This window comes from Brachionichthys hirsutus, chromosome 10 (genome assembly GCF_040956055.1).
Source record: "Brachionichthys hirsutus isolate HB-005 chromosome 10, CSIRO-AGI_Bhir_v1, whole genome shotgun sequence".
Taxonomy (NCBI): domain Eukaryota; kingdom Metazoa; phylum Chordata; class Actinopteri; order Lophiiformes; family Brachionichthyidae; genus Brachionichthys; species Brachionichthys hirsutus.
The window spans coordinates 2,572,001-2,590,443 of NC_090906.1; the positions used below are offsets into that span (position 1 = coordinate 2,572,001).

General features: G+C 43.9%; 3 protein-coding genes and 1 non-coding gene across 4 annotated transcripts; 2 read left to right on the plus strand and 2 right to left on the minus strand.

Annotated features, from left to right (window-relative positions):
• The first annotated feature begins 3,699 nt into the window (after positions 1-3,699).
• On the plus strand, positions 3,700-8,146 carry LOC137900405 (collagenase 3-like). Its single transcript, XM_068744487.1, has 10 exons — positions 3,700-3,798; positions 3,908-4,155; positions 4,236-4,384; positions 4,768-4,896; positions 5,405-5,566; positions 5,731-5,857; positions 6,783-6,916; positions 7,003-7,162; positions 7,244-7,347; positions 8,008-8,146. Exons 1-10 carry the CDS (start codon positions 3,700-3,702, stop codon positions 8,115-8,117), a joined length of 1,422 nt encoding a protein of 473 aa, XP_068600588.1. The 3' UTR covers positions 8,118-8,146.
• Positions 8,147-9,492: 1,346 nt separating this feature from the next.
• On the plus strand, positions 9,493-12,150 carry mmp30 (matrix metallopeptidase 30). The gene is made up of 10 exons (XM_068744486.1): positions 9,493-9,600; positions 10,117-10,364; positions 10,460-10,608; positions 10,684-10,809; positions 10,889-11,050; positions 11,128-11,281; positions 11,412-11,542; positions 11,618-11,777; positions 11,863-11,966; positions 12,047-12,150. The coding sequence occupies exons 1-10, from the start codon at positions 9,493-9,495 to the stop codon at positions 12,148-12,150; spliced, it is 1,446 nt and encodes a 481-aa protein (XP_068600587.1).
• Positions 12,151-12,863: 713 nt separating this feature from the next.
• nccrp1 (P1, F-box associated domain containing) lies at positions 12,864-17,764 on the minus strand. The gene is made up of 6 exons (XM_068744513.1): positions 17,527-17,764; positions 15,229-15,309; positions 15,035-15,131; positions 14,831-14,926; positions 13,254-13,389; positions 12,864-13,172 (listed from the first exon to the last, which is right to left on the minus strand). Exons 1-6 carry the CDS (start codon positions 17,666-17,668, stop codon positions 13,026-13,028), a joined length of 699 nt encoding a protein of 232 aa, XP_068600614.1. The 5' UTR covers positions 17,669-17,764; the 3' UTR covers positions 12,864-13,025.
• On the minus strand, positions 16,099-16,263 carry LOC137900922 (U1 spliceosomal RNA). The gene has a single exon (XR_011105686.1). It is a non-coding gene; the product is annotated as a U1 spliceosomal RNA (small nuclear RNA).
• Positions 17,765-18,443: the final 679 nt, after the last annotated feature.

Below are 18,443 nucleotides of genomic sequence, written 5' to 3' on the forward strand. Positions count from 1 at the left end.
GCCACAGGTGCTCCCTCCCACACCTGCCTGCCCAATTAACCCCAATCATCCGGTTACATTCCTCCCCCCCTCCGAGTCTTCGGTGCCCCACCGATAAATCATAACATAAAAACGGTTCCCAAAAAACAGTCAAAAACCCGGGCATCACCCAAAGGCCAGCGCCTGAGCCCCAGATACACCAGCGTACGCCACAAAAATGCGGCCCCAGAAGAACAGCCGGAATGACCCTCAGTCTGTTCTTCCCGCTGGTGATTCCCCCAAATGTCTGGCTCTCCCGCTGAGCCTCGCCCGGTCGTTCCCCGTCCTCCGAGGGGCATCGGACACAGCCACGCCGATCCCGCCACGTCGATCCAGCCACGTCAATCCAGCCACGCCGATCTGGCCACGCTGACTCCGGCCACGCCCATCCAGACGCCGCTCCAGACGCCGATCCAGCCACGCTGCCATGCCGATGTCCACGCTCCGGCCTCGCCTGGGCTGCATCCCCCTCCATCCGCCGACGACCCGCAGCTGCCAGCAGCTGCGTCACCCGGCCCCCATGGTCCCGCAGTTCCTGCTCCACCACTGGAGCGTCCTGGCGGTCGTCCCCCAGGGTCCATGGAAGGGTCATCTGCAGCCAAAGCCACTGCCTTGTTTAAACAACACTTGTCTCAAAAAAAAAGTGAAAAAGAAACAAACAAAAAAACCCTACCGATGCCGTGCTGGATTGTGATCCTGCCGACAACGCCAAAATGTAGCGTGGTGAATACGGGGCTAATCGGCGGTCGTCCCGCAGGGTCCATGGGAGGGTCGCCTGCAGCCAAAGCCACTGCCTTGTCGATGGTCGCCAACAACGCCACTTTAGGACCTGCCCCTAAAGATATAGTTTTTCCTTTTGGTCCCCAGCTCGCTTTAGCGGGTTTCCCCACCCGCAGGTCCGCTCACAGGGATGACCAGCACGGCATTAGGAATTCAAAACATTTATTTACACTCTAAAAACAAAACTAACAAAAGAAAAGGAGAGACACGGCAGTGACAGTCTGTACGGCCAACCTGCCTTCGAGACGGGGAAACACAAAATGAGGACTTGGAACGAGGGAGGGGAAACCCGCTAAAACGCGTTTGGGACCAACGGAACGAATTAAAACTATATCTTTAGGTGTAAGTCCTAAAGTGGCGTTGTCGGCAAAGGTCGGACCGTTTAGCCCCGTATGCCCGACGCTACATTTTGGCGTTGTCGGCAGGATCACAATCCAGCACGGCATCGGTAGGGTTTTTTGTTTATTTATTTATTTTTTTGAGGCAAGGCAGTGGCTTTGGCTGCAGACGACCCTTCCATGAACCCTGGGGGGATGCAGCCCAGGCGAGGCCGGAGCGTGGACATCGGCATGGCAGCGTGGCTGGATCGGCGTCTGGAGCGGCGTTTGGATCGGCGTCTGGATGGGCGTGGCCGGAGTCAGCGTGGCCGGATCGGCGTGGCTGGAATCGGCGTGGCTGGATCGACGTGGCTGGATTGACGTGGCGGGATCGGCGTGGCTGTGTCTGATGCCCCGCGGAGGACGGGGAACGACCGGGCGAGGCTCAGCGCGAGAGCCAGACATTTGGAGGAATCACCAGCGGGAAGAACGGACTGAGGGTTATTCCGGCTGTTCTTTTGGGGCTGCGTATTGTGGCGTACGCTGGTGTATTTGGGGCTCAGACGCTGACCTTCGGGTACCGCCGGGTTTTTGACTGTTTTTTTAGAAAACCGTTTTGTTTTTGTATTATGATTTATCGGTGGGGCACCGATAACTCGGAGGGGGGGAGGAATGTAACCGGATGATTGGGGTTAATTGGGCAGGCAGGTGTGGGAGGGAGCACCTGTGGCCCGTTTACCACTGATTTGGGGGGGGGCGTATATAGGTGCTTCCCCTCCCTCGTTCCAGGGTCCTCATTTACGGTTTCCCCGTCTCGAAGGCAGGATGGCCGTAGACTGTCACTGCTTGTCTCTCCTTTTCTTTTTGTTTGTAGAGTGTTTTTAAGGAGGTTTTTAGAGTGTTAAATAAATGTTTTGAATTCCTAATGCCGTGCTGGTCATCACTGTGAGCGGACCTGTGGGTGGGGAAACCCGCTAAAACGCGTTTGGGACCAACGGAACGAATTAAAACTATATCTTTAGGTGTAAGTCCTAAAGTGGCGTTGTCGGCAAAGGTCGGACCGTTTAGCCCCGTATGCCCGACGCTACACATACAGCACCGTGTGTCTCGCCCATGTCCCATTATGGACGTCAGACTAGTCGATCAAACAGGAAGTGAAGGCAACAATTAATACACTTGTCACTGATGAATCATTGAGGGGGCAGTAAGAAAAAAAAAAGTGTTAGCATCAGCACGCAATACAGTGTTGAAATAGTGGTATTATTAGTGACTCAGAAACAGATATTGTTTTTTATCATCTGTGATTTTTTTTTTTGATGATTTGAAACAAATATTTCCCCAAGAGTGACACTCAGTAGAATGCATTGCCTCAGTCCTACGTAAGGCTCATCCTCCACAAAGTTCAGTAGACGTCCATTGAGGTGTTCATAAACAAGCCTGCAAACAAACAAACAAATAAACAAAAACCTTTTGGAGGAAGTAAAGTAAAGCTCCTCCAACTCCATATTGATGCTAAGGATTTCAATGTGGTTTGTGCTCAGATGAATGTGATGGTGAGATTTCTGTCATGTGGCGTTCTTTAACGTCCTTCCTGCATTCATTTACCTGATAAATAAATTTAACAGAGGCAGTAAGGCTCCTGCTGTTGTCTTGGGTTGTGAAACTGAGGCCATAAAGTAATTTTCCAACCGCAACAATGTGCAGAAGTTACACAGCACCACAAAAAAATTAAATAAATACAAATAAAAAAAAATCTAATTCCATATAATGACAGAAAACAACCTTTCTGACAATGAAAAACAATCAATCCGGGTGTTGTGTCAGCACCCATCGATATGTTTTCGGGCAGCAGGCCTATGACATCATCGATCCACATATTACATGATACCTAACTAAACGTTTAAGAATATGTTTCCAGGACAACAAATGTTTCCTGACAATGCTATGCGGTTGTGAAGTGGGTGTGTGGATGATTAGTCTGCGGCGTTCTCCAAATAACCAGAAGCACTTCTGCTTATGACGTGAATCAGCTTGTCAGGAACCTGCAGACGAAGCTCTGCCGGAAACAATAGCCCGAGGGCAGGAGAATGCATGTCGGGAGGAATCAGACCCGATATGATCTCATCAACATATGAGTATGATCTCAGGCTCGAGATAAAGCCATCAGCTAAAATATTCAAAATACTGCCACACATATTCAGACAGGGTATCTTGGAAAAGGCTTTGTTTTCGGGGGGGAGGGGGGCTTTGACTTTGATTATTGCTGATTTTATTCAGCAGCAACATTTATATTCAGTTGTTGTTTCTGAAAAGACCCCTCATATGTCGACACCCTTACATCTTGATTTGGGGGGATTTTTCAGTCCGTATCAGCTCACTTATCAAAGCCAATCTTTGGGGTCAACTAATTCTGGAATGTTTGAGTCAGAGGCTCAACACGCCCACTCCTCAACACGCCCACTCCTCAACACGCCCACTCCTCCACACCCCCACTCCTCCACTCCTCCACACATCCCCTCCTCGGCCTATAAAGCAGCGGGCTTTGGCGCAGGAACACCAACAACGCCGGCCTCAAAGAGGAAGCATGAGGGCTCACAGTCTGTGCATCATATTGAGCGTGGGAGCTGCAGTTTACTGCATGCCAGCATCAGAAGTTACTGTTCAAGATGAAAGTTTGGCAAAGGTAAGCACGGTTTCTTCACGTCGCAGTGGAGGTAGTCAGAAACTCAAATGAGAAACTTTCTTTTGTTCTCCAAACTCTGAGGATTCATTTCTCATCCTTTTTACTTTAGAGCTACTTAAAGAGTTTCTTCAACCTAACGGCGGAGGCCGGCCCTGCGACCAGACGGGGGTTCAGCTCGTTGAGAAGGAAGCTGAGTGAGATGCAGAGATTCTTTGGTCTCCGTATCACCGGGACGCTGGACGCTGAAACGATAGATGTGATGAAGAAGCCTCGCTGTGGCGTTCCAGATGGAAACATCGCCCGTTTCTCCACCTTTGGACGTAACCTCAAGTGGGACAAGAACAGCCTGACGTACAGGTGAGTGGCCTGAAGCGAGAACAGTAGGGGAAAGTTATTTACCCGGCCTAACCAATAACATTGTGTATCTTACCTTGCAGGATAGAGAACTACACCCCTGACATGTCTACGTCAGAGATCGATCACTCCATAGAGAAAGCTCTGCAGGTGTGGGCCGAAGTCACTCCCCTGAGGTTCACCAGAATCTACAGCAGAACCGCCGATATCATGATCTCCTTTGGCAGCCGAGGTGAGAAGTACTCAAATCGCTTACTTGCGTAAAAGTAGAAATACCAGGGTAAAACTACTTACAGAGGCAGGAGTATCAAAAGTTAAAGTAGTCATGAGGTAACTTCCTGCTGTGCTGGTTGGTGCCTGTAGCACAAACTGAAGTATGTATTCGAGTGATGTCCACCGCGGGCGAACCGTTTGGAGTTACGGCTCAGTTCCACAACTCAAAATGAAACAGTCATCGTTCCGCTGGTGGCGCCTCAGAGCCTGCTGACAACTTCAAATGTGTTTAGTTTGTGATCTCCAGCAAAGCATACATCAGTAATCAATACATTCTGATCTGTCGGTTTTAATCAAACTGCAGGAGGAATAGTATACGTATATGTGTGTGTTTTCCTGCAGCCCACGGTGATTTCTACCCCTTCGACGGTCCCGACGGGACCCTCGCTCACGCCTTCGCTCCTTCCCCGGGCATCGGAGGAGACGCTCATTTTGATGATGATGAAACCTTCACCTTCCGTTCAAACAGAGGTGAATAGGAACTCTTTTCTGTGCCACTGGCATCAATTCTGAGCTACTTCATACTTGGAAAAAAGTTCAAAGTAAGATATTGTCCACTTTACTATAAATGGAAGTCAAACGCACGTAGATTTTATTTGGAGAATGCATGAAACGTAATATTGATTTTAATTGATGATCATGTGAAGCTGAAGTTTTCTTAGTGTTGGTTTGTCTCCACAGAGATGTTTCCTTCCTCATTTGTTACTAATAGCTGCCTAATCCTATCTTTTGAAGAAAGTTAAAAAAAGAAAAATTGTATGCAAATTTGTCGAGCAGACGTTTTTTCCTTCCTTCCTCTCCGGTTGATCGTTTCACAATAAATGACCAGATGATGCATATAGTGACCTTAAAGTGCCCAAAGTGCATATATGATGTCTTAAAAGTATTATAGTTATCACAATTTAAAATGAGCTTCACCTCCAGGAGGAAGATGAAAGAATATCTCCACTGCATGTCACCATGTCTGTATCGGCTCCAGGCTACGTCCTCTTCATGGTTGCCGCCCATGAGTTTGGCCACTCTCTGGGCTTGACCCACTCTGATGACCCCGGTGCCCTCATGTACCCCGTGTACACGTACGGTAACCCTGACACCTTCTTCCTGCCCCGTGACGACGTCAATGGCATCCAGTCTCTCTATGGTGTGTATTCAATGACCGGATCTTTACTGCCTGTTTGCTCAAGCTGCATCAACCCCCTGAAATGCGCCTGTCTTTTCTGTTGTCATGGCGATCTGCAGGTTTTTTGCCGCAGTGTGACGGAGGGTTGCATAAATAGCCGGTGACTTATTTTGTTTCGCCTCCAGGTTCTAACCCTGATAAGGATCCTTCCGTGGAACCTGAAGCCCCGGCTACCCCCGATGCCTGCGATTCAACCATGGTCTTGGACGCTGCCACCACCCTACGAGGAGAAATGTTTTTCTTCAAGAACAGGTATAGGCAGCTATACATATGTACAAATACACAATAGTTGTCCCAACAGTGGACAATGTGTAACAAAGGGGCCCATAATCAAGTCATGTACCTCAACGACCATTGTACATGTCCACCCTTTCCCCTAACCAACCTCAGTCTGACTGGAGCACACTGAGTGGAACCTCAGAGGAATCTCAGTTCTCGAGCATATTTCGTTCCCGAATACTGTTCAAAAACCGATTTGGTCAAAAACAGAAAAACTATATTCCCCATAAGAAATAATGGAAACTAGATTAATTCGTTCCTACGCACCAAATAAAGGTCCATTTACATGCCTACAGTTCTATTAATATTGAAAATGCTGTGTCTCTAAAACAACAGACATCACATAAAAGTGTAAATAGTACAAAAAAACTAAAGTATAATAAAAGGAAGCCTCTTGGATGAGAGGTAAAATGTCTTTGATCGAACTTGAACAAGTCCACTTTGGCTGCGGTGGATGGATGTGGAGCGAGCCGCAAGATCTCAGACACGAACGCCATTTTCATATTTGCCGATCATTTCCTTCTTAAATCAACAGTTGTTCTCGCAACTTTCCTTTTTTCTTTTCCAGTAGTATTACTGCTGCCTTTCTTTGGATGCACGATTAAGAGCTAAAGAGAACAAAGTGAACAAACATGCAAAACGAAGCAAAAGATCTGCACAGTCTTTCTTCTACAGCGGGGAGACTCAAACTGAACCTCCTCGGTCAGACTCCGCCTTCGTCCACGTGTCTTGGGTTCACCTCAGTTCCACTCGTGCGTTCGAACTCTGTGTTTTTGTTCGACTGCCGAGTCGATCCAGAACCGAGGTTCCACAGTACTGGCGCATTTAAATGTTAAGTCGCCCTGTGCTGCGTGGTTTGGCCTAAGCACAAGACGTCTGTGTTCCTCTTTGTACCCAGCTTCTTCTGGCGTCGCTACCCACAGAGCCCGACACCCCAACAAAGTCTCATCAGAAACTTCTGGCCCAGCGCCCCCGTTAACATCGACGCCGCTTACGAAAGCCGGCAGTCGGACAGAATCTACTTCTTTAAAGGTATGTGCTCGCCCTCCCGAGGCACCGATCAGCCCCCCCCCCCCCCCCCCCCCCGTCTGTAAACTGTAAGGTGTCCCTTCCTTCAGGTAATAAAGTGTGGGCTTTTGCCGGCTATCGGCCTGTTCACACCTATCCTAAGAAGCTCTCCACTTTCGGTCTCCCGAGAAGAGTGAGGAAAATCGATGCCGCCCTCTATGACGTTGCATCCGGCAAGACTCTGTTCTTTGTGGGCAACTACTACTATCGGTACTTTCAGTCCATAATTTAAACTCTCATTGAAGTATTATTATCAATGTTGAACTGTAATAACTGTCGGCGGTTCTTCAGTTACGATGAGGCCAGAAGAACGATAGACCAGGGATTCCCAAGGCGGGTGGATCTGTCCTTCCCCGGTCTGTCTGGCAAGGTGACGGCAGCTTTCCAGCACAGAGGTGAGCAACGTTTTCATCTCCTCAGAGACCCGAGTTGATGTTTTTTGGACAAATAATTTCACTGTTGAGGTTTAATGACTGTTTGGAAAATATTCTTGTTTGTTTTCTTGTGACAGTTTCTTAAGACAATCAATACCGCTCTAATATCTGTATGTCAATAATGCAAGAAATTCATTTTCTAATGATGATTATGAATAAAGTTGGTTAAAAAAATCACTCAGTAAGAGTGAAAAATAATATGAATAAATAAATAGTGTTTAATGGCAGGTTGAGGATTGGAACATTGACGGATTTAAAAATAAATACATTTAAAGATAATATACGTAATCTAATCTACAAAAATGTGTTATTACATCAAAATCAGTGTTGTCATTATTTAACTAGGTTAAATGTGATCATTTTCCTATCCAACATTGCATTAACTACAAAGAAATGATTCAAATCGGTGATTTTTAGAGTAATTTCAAGTAATTACGTTTAAAAAAAAACCTGGAATTTAAAGGGCCAAAATGGATGTGATTTATGGTCAGGACAGATGTTAGTTAAAAACCTCAAAAACATAAAAGCATCGCTCTTCTCAACTAACTCTTGGATATAAAGCAAATGTGTTTCCAAAGAACTACTCCCGTAACTAGCGCTAAGTGTCTCTCTGTCGTGCAGGTTTTTTCTACCTCTACAGCGGACCCTACATGTACCAGTACGGCCTGAGGACCAAGATGTTGTACCGCGTCCTGAGAAACAGATACTTCTTACCCTGCAATAACTTCTAGGTCATTTACTAGCTACGTTTTTATGTCGCATGTCAAAATATTGCTTTATATGTTTATAATACAATGTAAAATTTTAATTCTGGGAATTGTGCCTATAGCTGTAGCCTACAGCTAGCATTGATCATATTGTTATATAAAGACTGCGTCTGTGTCTTATGTGTGTTTGTATTTATGTAGTGTATGAACAATTTAGTCATCCTGAGGATCACATGTAATATTTTATATTATACTAATATTAATTATTAATTGCAATAATTAAACAAGTCAAAATGTGTATTAATAAAAATATATAATGTGTATTTTTACCACTTCTTGTTCTTGCTTGTTGTAATTTCTTCCAATTATTTATCACTTTTTCCTGACAATCCTTTAATAAAAGATGTAATTCATTGAAAAGTGGTTCCTTATCAAACATTTGTTTTTTGTTATTTTGCAATTATCTAAGATGCGGCGTATTGAGCATTCAGATCATTTCTACCGCCTATAAGATCAATGCATAGGCATTGATTATTGTTGTGTGTGTTGTGTACAGCATTTCAATGCCAATAATAAAAGCTTTATTATTTTGTTTAAAAAAAAAGCATGGGTAGTATTATTACTATAGATTAATACATTATATATCAACAATGATATGAGACTTAGTGTGCGATCACTTAAAATGTTTTATATCAGCGCAGTTTAAATATGAATATTATTTATTATTACAAAGTCAACCAATCAACTTGCAATTGACATTAAGATTTGACCGGGCTAAATGTAGTGAAGGCTTTCATAGAATGTATGAAATTAATATTTTAACAGAATGGAGGTATTCACTAAGATTAAAGTAGGAACCATATTTTTTTTTACATTCACTTACCCAAAGATCAATATCAGGAAATCCAAATATTTAAAAAACAACAACTATAAAATAGAAGAAAAGTACTTCTAATAACTGAAAATCAAATTCAACCATTTTCAGACAAATAGAAGATCTCTAAATCTATCTTTTTTTGTCCTCTGGGACTCGGCAGTTTTGCTCTTAAAGTCGTTTTTAAGTATATCAAGCATGTAAACATGTTCAAAACAAAAGAAAAGAAAGGAATTAAAATCGCATGCTTCATTTAATTAATAAGATAAAAATCCACATAAGCAAAAATGTATTATTATTGTGTTTGTGATTGAGCATGTTCACGCAGGCTCTAAATACCCCAGATGTTGTTTTCAAGCCAAATCGAGCCAAATCACGCAATGGCCCTGTTCAGACACTTGCAGGAATGTTAATTTGATCCTGTAGCTCGCTTCGCCACTCTGCATCTGAGTAGATCCACTGGAAGACTGAACAGTTTGGGGTGATTCCTCCTTCTTTGCAGCCGAACAAAAAAAAAAACAGATCATGGAGGGTGCATTAGCTGTTAAAAGCGTGATGATAGTTGTGATTTTAATCCGCTGTGGAGCTGTGCCAACCATTTCACCCAGCCGAGAAGACGTCTTTAAAGCCAGGGTAAATGCATTTTTTTTCTGGTAAAATATTGCAGTTTATTGGTCATTAAATAAAGTAAAGTTAAAAAAAAAAGGTTTTATTCTTTTCTGTAAATTAAAATTGTATTCATATTTTATTGACGCAAATTGAATTTTGCCAGCTTTAAACAATTTAAAAAATATATATGTGTGAGATTAATGTCCGAAAACTGCCTGGAGTGTGGAGGAATTTATGCACCAAATTATTTTCAAACTATTCTCAAGTGGAAGAAATTTACTTTACCCTGTTCGTCTTTGATTCCTATATTTTATTCAACATGATGAACAGATGAATGTTAAACTGATGATTAATAAACCAACTCTTACTGTTTGGAATCAAAGTACCTGTATGAAACAGTACCCTCTGGTGGCAGCTGGAGTAACTACAGCTCAAACAGACAGCAGAGTGCTGGCGGTCACTGACCTCCAACTCACTTACACCATAACAAACAAACAATTTATATTCCATATTCTTTGCTCACGTCTTCTTTTCTTCCAGAAATATTTGTCTGAATTTTTCTCTGAAGTGGGAGTCACAGCCCCCGACAGTAAATTCCGCAGCTCCTTAGATTCCTTTGAGGACACTCTGAGGAAAATGCAGGAGTTTTTTGGGCTGGAGTTAACAGGGCAGCTGGACTCTAACACCTTGGAGGTAATGAGTCGGCCCCGCTGCGGCTTCACGGACGTGAAAAGATACGGTTATTTTGATGGTCGACCAAGGTGGGACAAGACTGAGATCACGTACAGGTACTCCTCGAGATCTGGACCCGCAAGTCACCCAAACATTAAATGTGCCCGTGAGAGAGTGTGGCCAATCATTTTCCACTCTTACACCAATGTAGGATAACTCAGTACACGCCAGACATGAGCCGGAGGGATGTGGATGCCACCATAGCCAAGGCTCTGAAACTCTACAGTGACGTTATTCCTCTGGATTTCAAGCAGATCAGGAGGGGCACCGCTGACGTCATGATCATGTTCAAGGGCCAAGGTAAACGCAGAGCTTCCGGCGCCTTTGAACATGTCTGTTGCCCAGTTTGATCTCAACTTCAGCTCTTAAATCCAGCCCACGGCGACTTCGCTCCATTCGACGGGAACGGTGGGGTCTTGGCCCACGCGTTCTCCCCGGGGGAGGGGAACGGAGGCAACACCCATTTTGATGAAGACGAAGACTGGACTCTAACCTCTGCAGGTGCATTAGGGTAGCATTTATTTCTGTATTTTAACTGAGGCGATATAATACAATTAAGAGTGTCAGCATCCATCTGCAGGAGCCAACCTGTTCTTGGTGGCGGCCCATGAGTTTGGCCATGCATTGGGGCTATCTCACGCTCAGGAGCCCACAGCCCTGATGTACCCCACCTACCAGTATGTGGCTACAGAGGGGTACAAGCTGCCAGATGATGACAGACAGGGGGTGCAGGCTACTTATGGTGAGAACACAAGTCCTTTTGGGCTGAGCCTCCATGATATCTTCCGGTGCCATTTCTCTTTCTTTTCCCTTTCAAAGGCGTAAGACAACCGTCCGTTAAACCGACCGGAACACCGAAACCGCAGCCTGGACCCACGGCCGCATCAGAACCTGTCCCAGACAGGTGCAGCCGACGCCTGGCTTTTGATGCAGTAGCCTCCATGCAGGGAAGCTTATACTTCTTCAAACATGAGTGAGAGCTTGAAAGGCTAATTCTTGTTTTATCCCAGTGCACAAAAATCAGGAAGAACTTTTATTTGCACGAGTCTGGACAGATTTTATTTCCTCAGCGTGTGGCCGATTGCCATGGACTTGTTTTCCAGGTATTTCTGGAAGAGAATCAGCTCTTGGGAGGGCATCACTGTGCAGAAGATTCAATCCTTCTGGCCTGGGATCAAACATGTTGACGCTGCTTACGAATATAAGAAGAGCAACATGACCGTGTTGTTTGAAGGTACAAAATACTTTGCTTTGTACAAACAACACTTGTGCCATTCCTGGAAGCTAACTTTCACTTCACGCACCACAGACAATCATTACTGGGCTGTTAGAGGAAACACTGTCCTTCCTGGCTATCCCAAACTCGTCAGCGACTTTGGCCTCCCTCCGTCTGTAGCCAAGGTCGACGCTGCGGTCTTTGTGCCCATCACAAGCAGGACCCTGCTCTTTGTCAAGGGCAAATACTGGAGGTGAGCTATGCCGGCATCCAAGTTAAATCCAGATGCCGACGGATGCCGGACGTGTTGCTGATCGTCTCCCGTGTCTCTCCTGCAGCTACAATGAAAGGGGGGGCAGAATGGATCCCGGGTTCCCCAAATTGATTAGAAGAAGCTTAAAGGGGATCGGCAGAAGAGTGGATGCTGCTTTTGAGAACAGAGGTGCGTTTGGCATTCAGCGGTTTAGCAGCACAACAGGGTCCTGTCTGTGGGTGATGCCGATGATGCGCCTTCCTTTTCAGGTTACCTGTACTTTTCGAACGGAGCCAGACAGATAGAGTACCACTATCCTCGAAGAAAAGCACTGCGCACGCTATTGAACAACGCATGGATGGACTGCAATTAAAGACGCGGCCGTGCAAACACACGCACACCCTGTGTGGACAGAATGGGGGCTGTTGTCCACTCCTATATGCTTTGCATTCATGCAACAATAAAATATGATTTAGTAAATCTTTAAAAGTACAAAAAAAACACACTAATAATTAAAGACTTGCTACATTTGCTTATATACCAGAGATTGCGCTGAATGGTGCACTAGAGTCTAGACCAGGCACGGGCAAAATATGGCGCGGGGGGCCACGTATTTTAATCCGGCCCGCTGAACTTGTCCAAATTAAATTTTATAATAATTAAACCTCCTTCATTTGACCTTTTCCTTGTAATGCTGCGTGTAAAAGGCAAAATCCTTTCATGTAATGTCTTTTGCGTGTCATTTATTTTAGTTCACGCAAACACTCCATCCATCTGTTCCTGGCCCCGCCCCTCTGTCAAATTTTAGAACCCATTGTGGCCCGAAAGTCAAAAGGTTTGCCCACCCCTGGGCTCGACTATATGTGCAAGGGAAATAAGAGAAGTGGTGGGTGTTGAACCCAAGGTGGCGCTGTGGTGCAAGTCCTTCAGCCCGCATCCATGTGCTTGACTATCTTGCCTGCCTCCAGCGCAACAACTTCAAAACAAGATGCTCGCTTTAAACGCATGTGCACAATGTACACGTGCACAGACGATGTGGTTGCTCCGTCTGCCTCGATGCGCCAGAAAAATAAACGGTGAAATCAGAAAAGTTTTTTATTATATTGCACAAGCCAGCATGGAGTCAGAAAATAACTTGAAGCGCAGATTAAAAGAATTTAAAAGTCAATCGGCATTAAAACAAACACTTTAATTACTCGCCGAGAAGAAAACAAGAGAGCAGAGTTGCAGTTTTCAGCGGGTTTAAGACTAAGCGCTGGTTTTGGTCGGCCTGACGATCACCGAGCTGCCGGTGAACGACGTGGGGAAGAACTCAAACATAAACATGTTCTTTACTCGGTGCAGGAAGTGGACGAATCTCACCCCAGGTCCATATCCAGAGAACAGGTGTGACACCTGCAGACAGACATGCGGTGAAGGAGAATCCGGCCCTTTGGACCATGAAGGTTAATTTCTGAACCGGACAGAGGGACTCACCTCCTTCCACTCGTGCGAGTGAACGCTGCGGTCCTCCGTGGGGTTGACGCTGTGCTCGGAGATGACCGTCTTGTCTGCGTCCAGCAACTTGACATGCAGCTGGTAGATGAACTTGTGCAGCCGACTCTCCTCGTACCTGATAATTACAAATAATTACTGATAACATACAACCATAACAACATTCAGTGGAACCGAATATTTTCCATCCTGTCTTTGAAGGACAATACCATTTTCCTTGTAATTAGAATGGCCTATTCTGTTCTGAATACAATAGTGGGATACATTTGAGAAATAAATATTCACCAAGCACCCCAGTCTCCATATATTGCCCTAAATTTATTTGATCAATATTTTTAGATTCCTTAACCATGAAATCAAACATTTAGCGATTGGATTCACATTGATATCATTATTAGTTTCGAGGTTATTCACAAAAAGAACAATTTCAGTAACGGCGGATTCTTCTGGACCTAGATCCAGAGCTTTAGAAGACAAAACGAAACCGTTTGTCCACTACTGATTCCCCAGTGTCTTGGAAAAGGCCAGCAGAAACAGAACCTAGAATTCTTAGAGAACTTAGAGAGACATTATTAAAAGTGTCCCCAAAAAAAATTGTTTTGTTGTGAAAATTTACCCCGATCTCAACTGGATCTGTTTCCTCAGGTATCAAAGAGACCAAATCCGTTGACCTGCTTCGATTCAGCTATGAGACAACGCTTGTTCAAATCAAATCAAACAAGATATTGAGGAACACATTTTGAAGCTCCATTTACTGCAATGTTTGCAAAAAATCCACAGGGATCCAGAATCCAAGATCTCTTCTGGATCATCGCCAACATTTTGTCATCTGATTCTGGTATCATTCCCATTATTTCATGAAAATGTCATCAAGATCTGTCTATAACATTTTGAGTTATAAACGCCATAAAGGTCATAAATAATAACCTCCATGGTGGAGGCCAAAAAAAACAACCTTTTAATGAGCGGTGCATTAGACAGACGTACGGAGCTTTATTAGTTATTATTAAAACTTGTCTCCAATAATTTTGATAAAACATGTAAAATAGTAATAAGTTAGATAATATGAAATAACTGTGATTATGAAACGTCTACTAAAATCACTCTTAATAGTCTGTCAGTCTCCAAACTGCATCCGGTTGACTTTTCCGTGAAGATGACGATCTGAGGCTGCGCTCTGATTGGTTGCTTCATTTTTCCTCTGCATGTTTTTAAGTGATGTGATTGGCTGATTCTAATGGCTGTCAATGACATCACTGACATAATTCCGGATGTTTACGCCTCAACTCCCTGATCGGTTCTAGACGCGGTCAATGTAAACGGAGAAATCTCTTCCTTCCCTCAAATTAAATGTGATTTAGTAAAAGAAAATGCAGCTTTTAAATGATCGCTACTTTTTCCGCACAGGGAAGAAGCAGGTATTTTTTCCGCCTTAATAAATTACATTTAATTGGGATATGTTTTTCTAATATAAAAATTTGCGTGACGATGTGAAACATTTAAATGTGACAAATGTGCAGAAAAACAGGAAATCGGGAAGGGGGGGGTCATTAACCCACCAGTCTTGGACGAATATTTCAGGCTGAAACTCATCCATCAGTTCTTCCCACAGTCCCTCGGCCTTCAGGTCCAAAACCTGCTCCAAGGAGAACCAGCTGAGGAGACATGAGCCACGTGTTTATTATGAGGCTTTATGAGCTTTCTTTGTATGCTACGCTCCCTAGTGGTCCACTGGTATGCGCCTGATTCCCAGTCAAACCCACCTGTATCTAGGCAGCTGACAGACCACGGCACCTTTAGGGATGCCGCTGGTGTCATACGGGAGAACTTCGGTGTTCGTGGTCCAGCCGCTGAAGTCGCCTGTGAATACGGAGAACATTAAATAGAACCTGAGCTTCGTTTCCTTCATTTGGGTTTGTTGCACAATAAGACTTTTTTTTTTTGCCCCGCCCGTCACCGTCAGATTCAAATCGCGGAGGTCCGCGTGACGGCGCATCAGACGTGGCACGTTCTGGAGGAGGGGTGTCCTTGCACAAGCCTGAGAGAAACGAGACAAAAGGGGTGAATGTGAAGAACACGACCGTCAAAAGAATCTGGCTTTTCAAGTTTTTTTTTTTTTAACAGATTGGATTATAATAAAGACATATGGAATGTAAGATTTTAGAGATTATTTTGAAAATATCAGTTAAAGTTGTGATTTATACACAGTCCTCTCAAAGCCTTGTGACATCACATCCTGGGTCACATCCGCCCTACTTTAAATTACATGTCGACATTCTGTAAAATCTTCTGGAATGCTGCACAGAAACAAATTGCTGAATTTCAAATATTATTTTACATACGTCTAATTATAATAAATTGAATTTTTGATCTTATTCCATGATTTTGATTTTTTGGGGCCCTCCTGGCATTCTTGGTCATCCCTTCTTGGACTCGGCTTTGCCTGTAGACTTTGATTATTTGTAAATGAATCTACCTCATATTCACCTGTACCTGTGTGACGCTGTCTCTGATGTTTTGATGACAGTTGGCTGATCCTTTACATTGAAGGGAGGTCGGGAGGTACACGTTGGGAAGTACGACGGAGTATTAGAGCCAGATTAATATTTATTTATTTTTTACATTACGAGAAAAAAAAGTTGTATGTTCGAATGAAAAAGACCTTTATAAACTTTAATGAACTGTCGTGTTTTATATGTACATTAAACGGCATTTGGTCAAACAAAAATTCCTTTGGGATAATTGAAATACGCAGTGTGGGAAAACATGTAACTCGAGAACACTCTGCTCTAACCAGAGACCCAGATGTTTCCCTTTAACACTCAATCAGGGGAGAGCGCGAACGCAGTCCCCCACTACCAGAAATTATGCAGTCGAGATTCCCACATTTGGGGAATTCGCAGGGGTCAGCACCGCCCGAAGTGCAATGGCGGAGCCTCGCCCTGGGTGAACCACCTTCGTGATCATGGTGTCTCCCCTGCCAGGTAAGTATGAGTTGCACACGCCGGACTCAGCGACGCCATTCACCGGCAGAGGCCTCTGCGTCACGGTGCGGGTTTGATACAACACTCGCTTACAAACATCCGATCAGGGGAAGCTCAGGCACCGCCCGTTAGATTTATCTTAACCCGTAAAGCGCTAGAAAAATAGCAACGCTGAGCACGCCGAGCACATCCCATCATGCTTTGCGCTCCTCTTTGTCACGTGTCACGGGCTACTTCCGTGTTTGCGCTTTCCTTAAAACTATTTCAGGTTTTCCTCTCAAACTACAGCTAAATACTTTATTCTTGTAAGTCCTTCTCGTTACTGCAGAATCGTTACTTCGGCTCGTATCTTTCATTTCTTTATTTTTAGACAAGAAAGAGCGAAGCTGTCCTGCAGCATCTGTTTGCTATTTTGACCAAAAGACTGTCATATATATTTCAAACACGCAGAGACAAATAATATCAACTGCATTCGAATGAGAAATTTGTTTTTTTAAAGAAAAAATCTGAAAAAAGAAGCGTCTTCCTGCCATTTCTCATTCTGGAGTTATTGGCCGTTGAAGAGAGGCAGATTTCAATGTCCTTTCAGGGCTGGCAGTGAAAGTTTGGGGTTCAAAAACGTCTTTAGACGTCAATGGCTGTTAAATTTCATACAACAATCTTCTGAATTATTGTACACAATTGTACAAAACGTCTTAATGTGTGACTGTTTATTAAAAAAACACACTTTGCTGCAACAAATGTTAAATGTTTATCGTAACCCATTGTGGCGTCGCTGCACTTCCGGGTTAAACGTCGGTGACGTAACCCTCTCTCTGATTGGCTCATCGCTGTGTTGATGAAGGGAGGTTCACGTTGGGAAATACGACGGAGGATTATGGCCACATTAATATTTATTTATTTATTACATTACGAGATTAAACTCGTAATATTACGAGCATAAAGTCGTAAGTTTGAATGAAAAAAACGTTTATAAACTTCCTCTAAATGGCAACTGGGACGTTTTGTTACACCATAATTTAGATTGCATTACATCCGTAAATAATTGATCAACATGCACAAAACTTTATTTAAGTACATTCGATTAGAAGGTCCCAGGAATACAGTCAGATGTGATCAATCCTACTGATTGAACAATCGAGCTCTAGTTTCTGTCTAAAGGTCACATGACGTCTAAATCCGCACTCAGACCCGAACCCGCTGCAGAGAATGAACATTAACCTGTAATCCACGTTCCTGGGTCGGGGTCGGTGCCGGACCGGTCCACCTACCTTGTGGCGAGGGGTTCTTGAGCAGGTTTCTGCCGAACGGCTTGGCCTCGTAGACGGACTTCCAGTCCAGGCCGGCGGGCATCGGCGCGCCCTGGAGACTCCACTCGGCCTCGCAGCTCTTCTTCCATTCGGCGGCGGACATGGCGACGCCGTCAGATCTTCTCACCGATACTGACGGAAAGTCTGAAGATTGTACTTTTAGACAAACCAAATAAATAAATAAAAAAAAAAAAAAAAACGCCTTTTAAAGTTACAGTGAAGCGGCTTGCCTCATAGAGCCCGTGAAACCAGCGGTGGACTCAAGGGGGCGCTCCTTGGCTCCATCCCCGGGTGGAGTTCCGTTATAATAGATATACAAATGACATATACTCAGGTGTGAGCTGTTAAAGGGAACGTTTGACGTTCACACGTCCAGCCTGCTTTTCTATGCTACAGCTTTGTGTCCTTATAGAGTAACTGTGAACAATAAAGAGGCTACAAAAAAGGTTTGGTCCAGTTTGTTCAGAGTTCAGCTGGATTTTAACTGCTAAAACTGTTCTAGTGGAAATTAATAATGTAATAATGCTGATAATAACAATGATAATGATGATAACAGTAATAATAACAGTAACAATAACAATAATAATGATGACCAAGCTTTAAATGAATATGTTGTAAGTTTTATTACAATTTTAATTATAATACAGGTTAAAAAATATTAATTGAATATAGGATTTTACCTCAGAAAGGATTCTTGTCCAGTGTTTGTCATATTTCTTTTTTTTTTTACTTTGCACTATACACAGGAAATACAAAAAATAAAGCCTTCTGTGAGAAAACAAAGAAGACAACGTAAAGACACTCTGGCAGGATCCTCAGTGATGATGCATCATGTTGTATGTGTACGTTAAAGAGCATTAGGTTAAACACAAATTGCT

Excerpts from the sequence above, each read along its gene's own strand:
- LOC137900405 (XM_068744487.1), top strand. The coding sequence starts at position 3,700 with ATGAGGGCTCACAGTCTGTGCATCATATTGAGCGTGGGAGCTGCAGTT. Across the intron at positions 3,799-3,907 it reads AAGATGAAAGTTTGGCAAAG|AGCTACTTAAAGAGTTTCTT; the intron begins GTAAGCACGGTT and ends TTTTTACTTTAG. Across the intron at positions 4,385-4,767 it reads GATCTCCTTTGGCAGCCGAG|CCCACGGTGATTTCTACCCC; the intron begins GTGAGAAGTACT and ends GTTTTCCTGCAG.
- mmp30 (XM_068744486.1), top strand. The coding sequence starts at position 9,493 with ATGGAGGGTGCATTAGCTGTTAAAAGCGTGATGATAGTTGTGATTTTA. Across the intron at positions 11,051-11,127 it reads GGGGGTGCAGGCTACTTATG|GCGTAAGACAACCGTCCGTT; the intron begins GTGAGAACACAA and ends TCCCTTTCAAAG. Across the intron at positions 11,967-12,046 it reads TGCTGCTTTTGAGAACAGAG|GTTACCTGTACTTTTCGAAC; the intron begins GTGCGTTTGGCA and ends CTTCCTTTTCAG.
- nccrp1 (XM_068744513.1), bottom strand. The coding sequence starts at position 17,668 with ATGTCCGCCGCCGAATGGAAGAAGAGCTGCGAGGCCGAGTGGAGTCTC. Across the intron at positions 13,390-14,830 it reads GAAATATTCGTCCAAGACTG|GTACGAGGAGAGTCGGCTGC; the intron begins GTGGGTTAATGA and ends TGTAATTATCAG. Across the intron at positions 13,173-13,253 it reads ACTCGCACGAGTGGAAGGAG|GTGTCACACCTGTTCTCTGG; the intron begins GTGAGTCCCTCT and ends GTCTGTCTGCAG.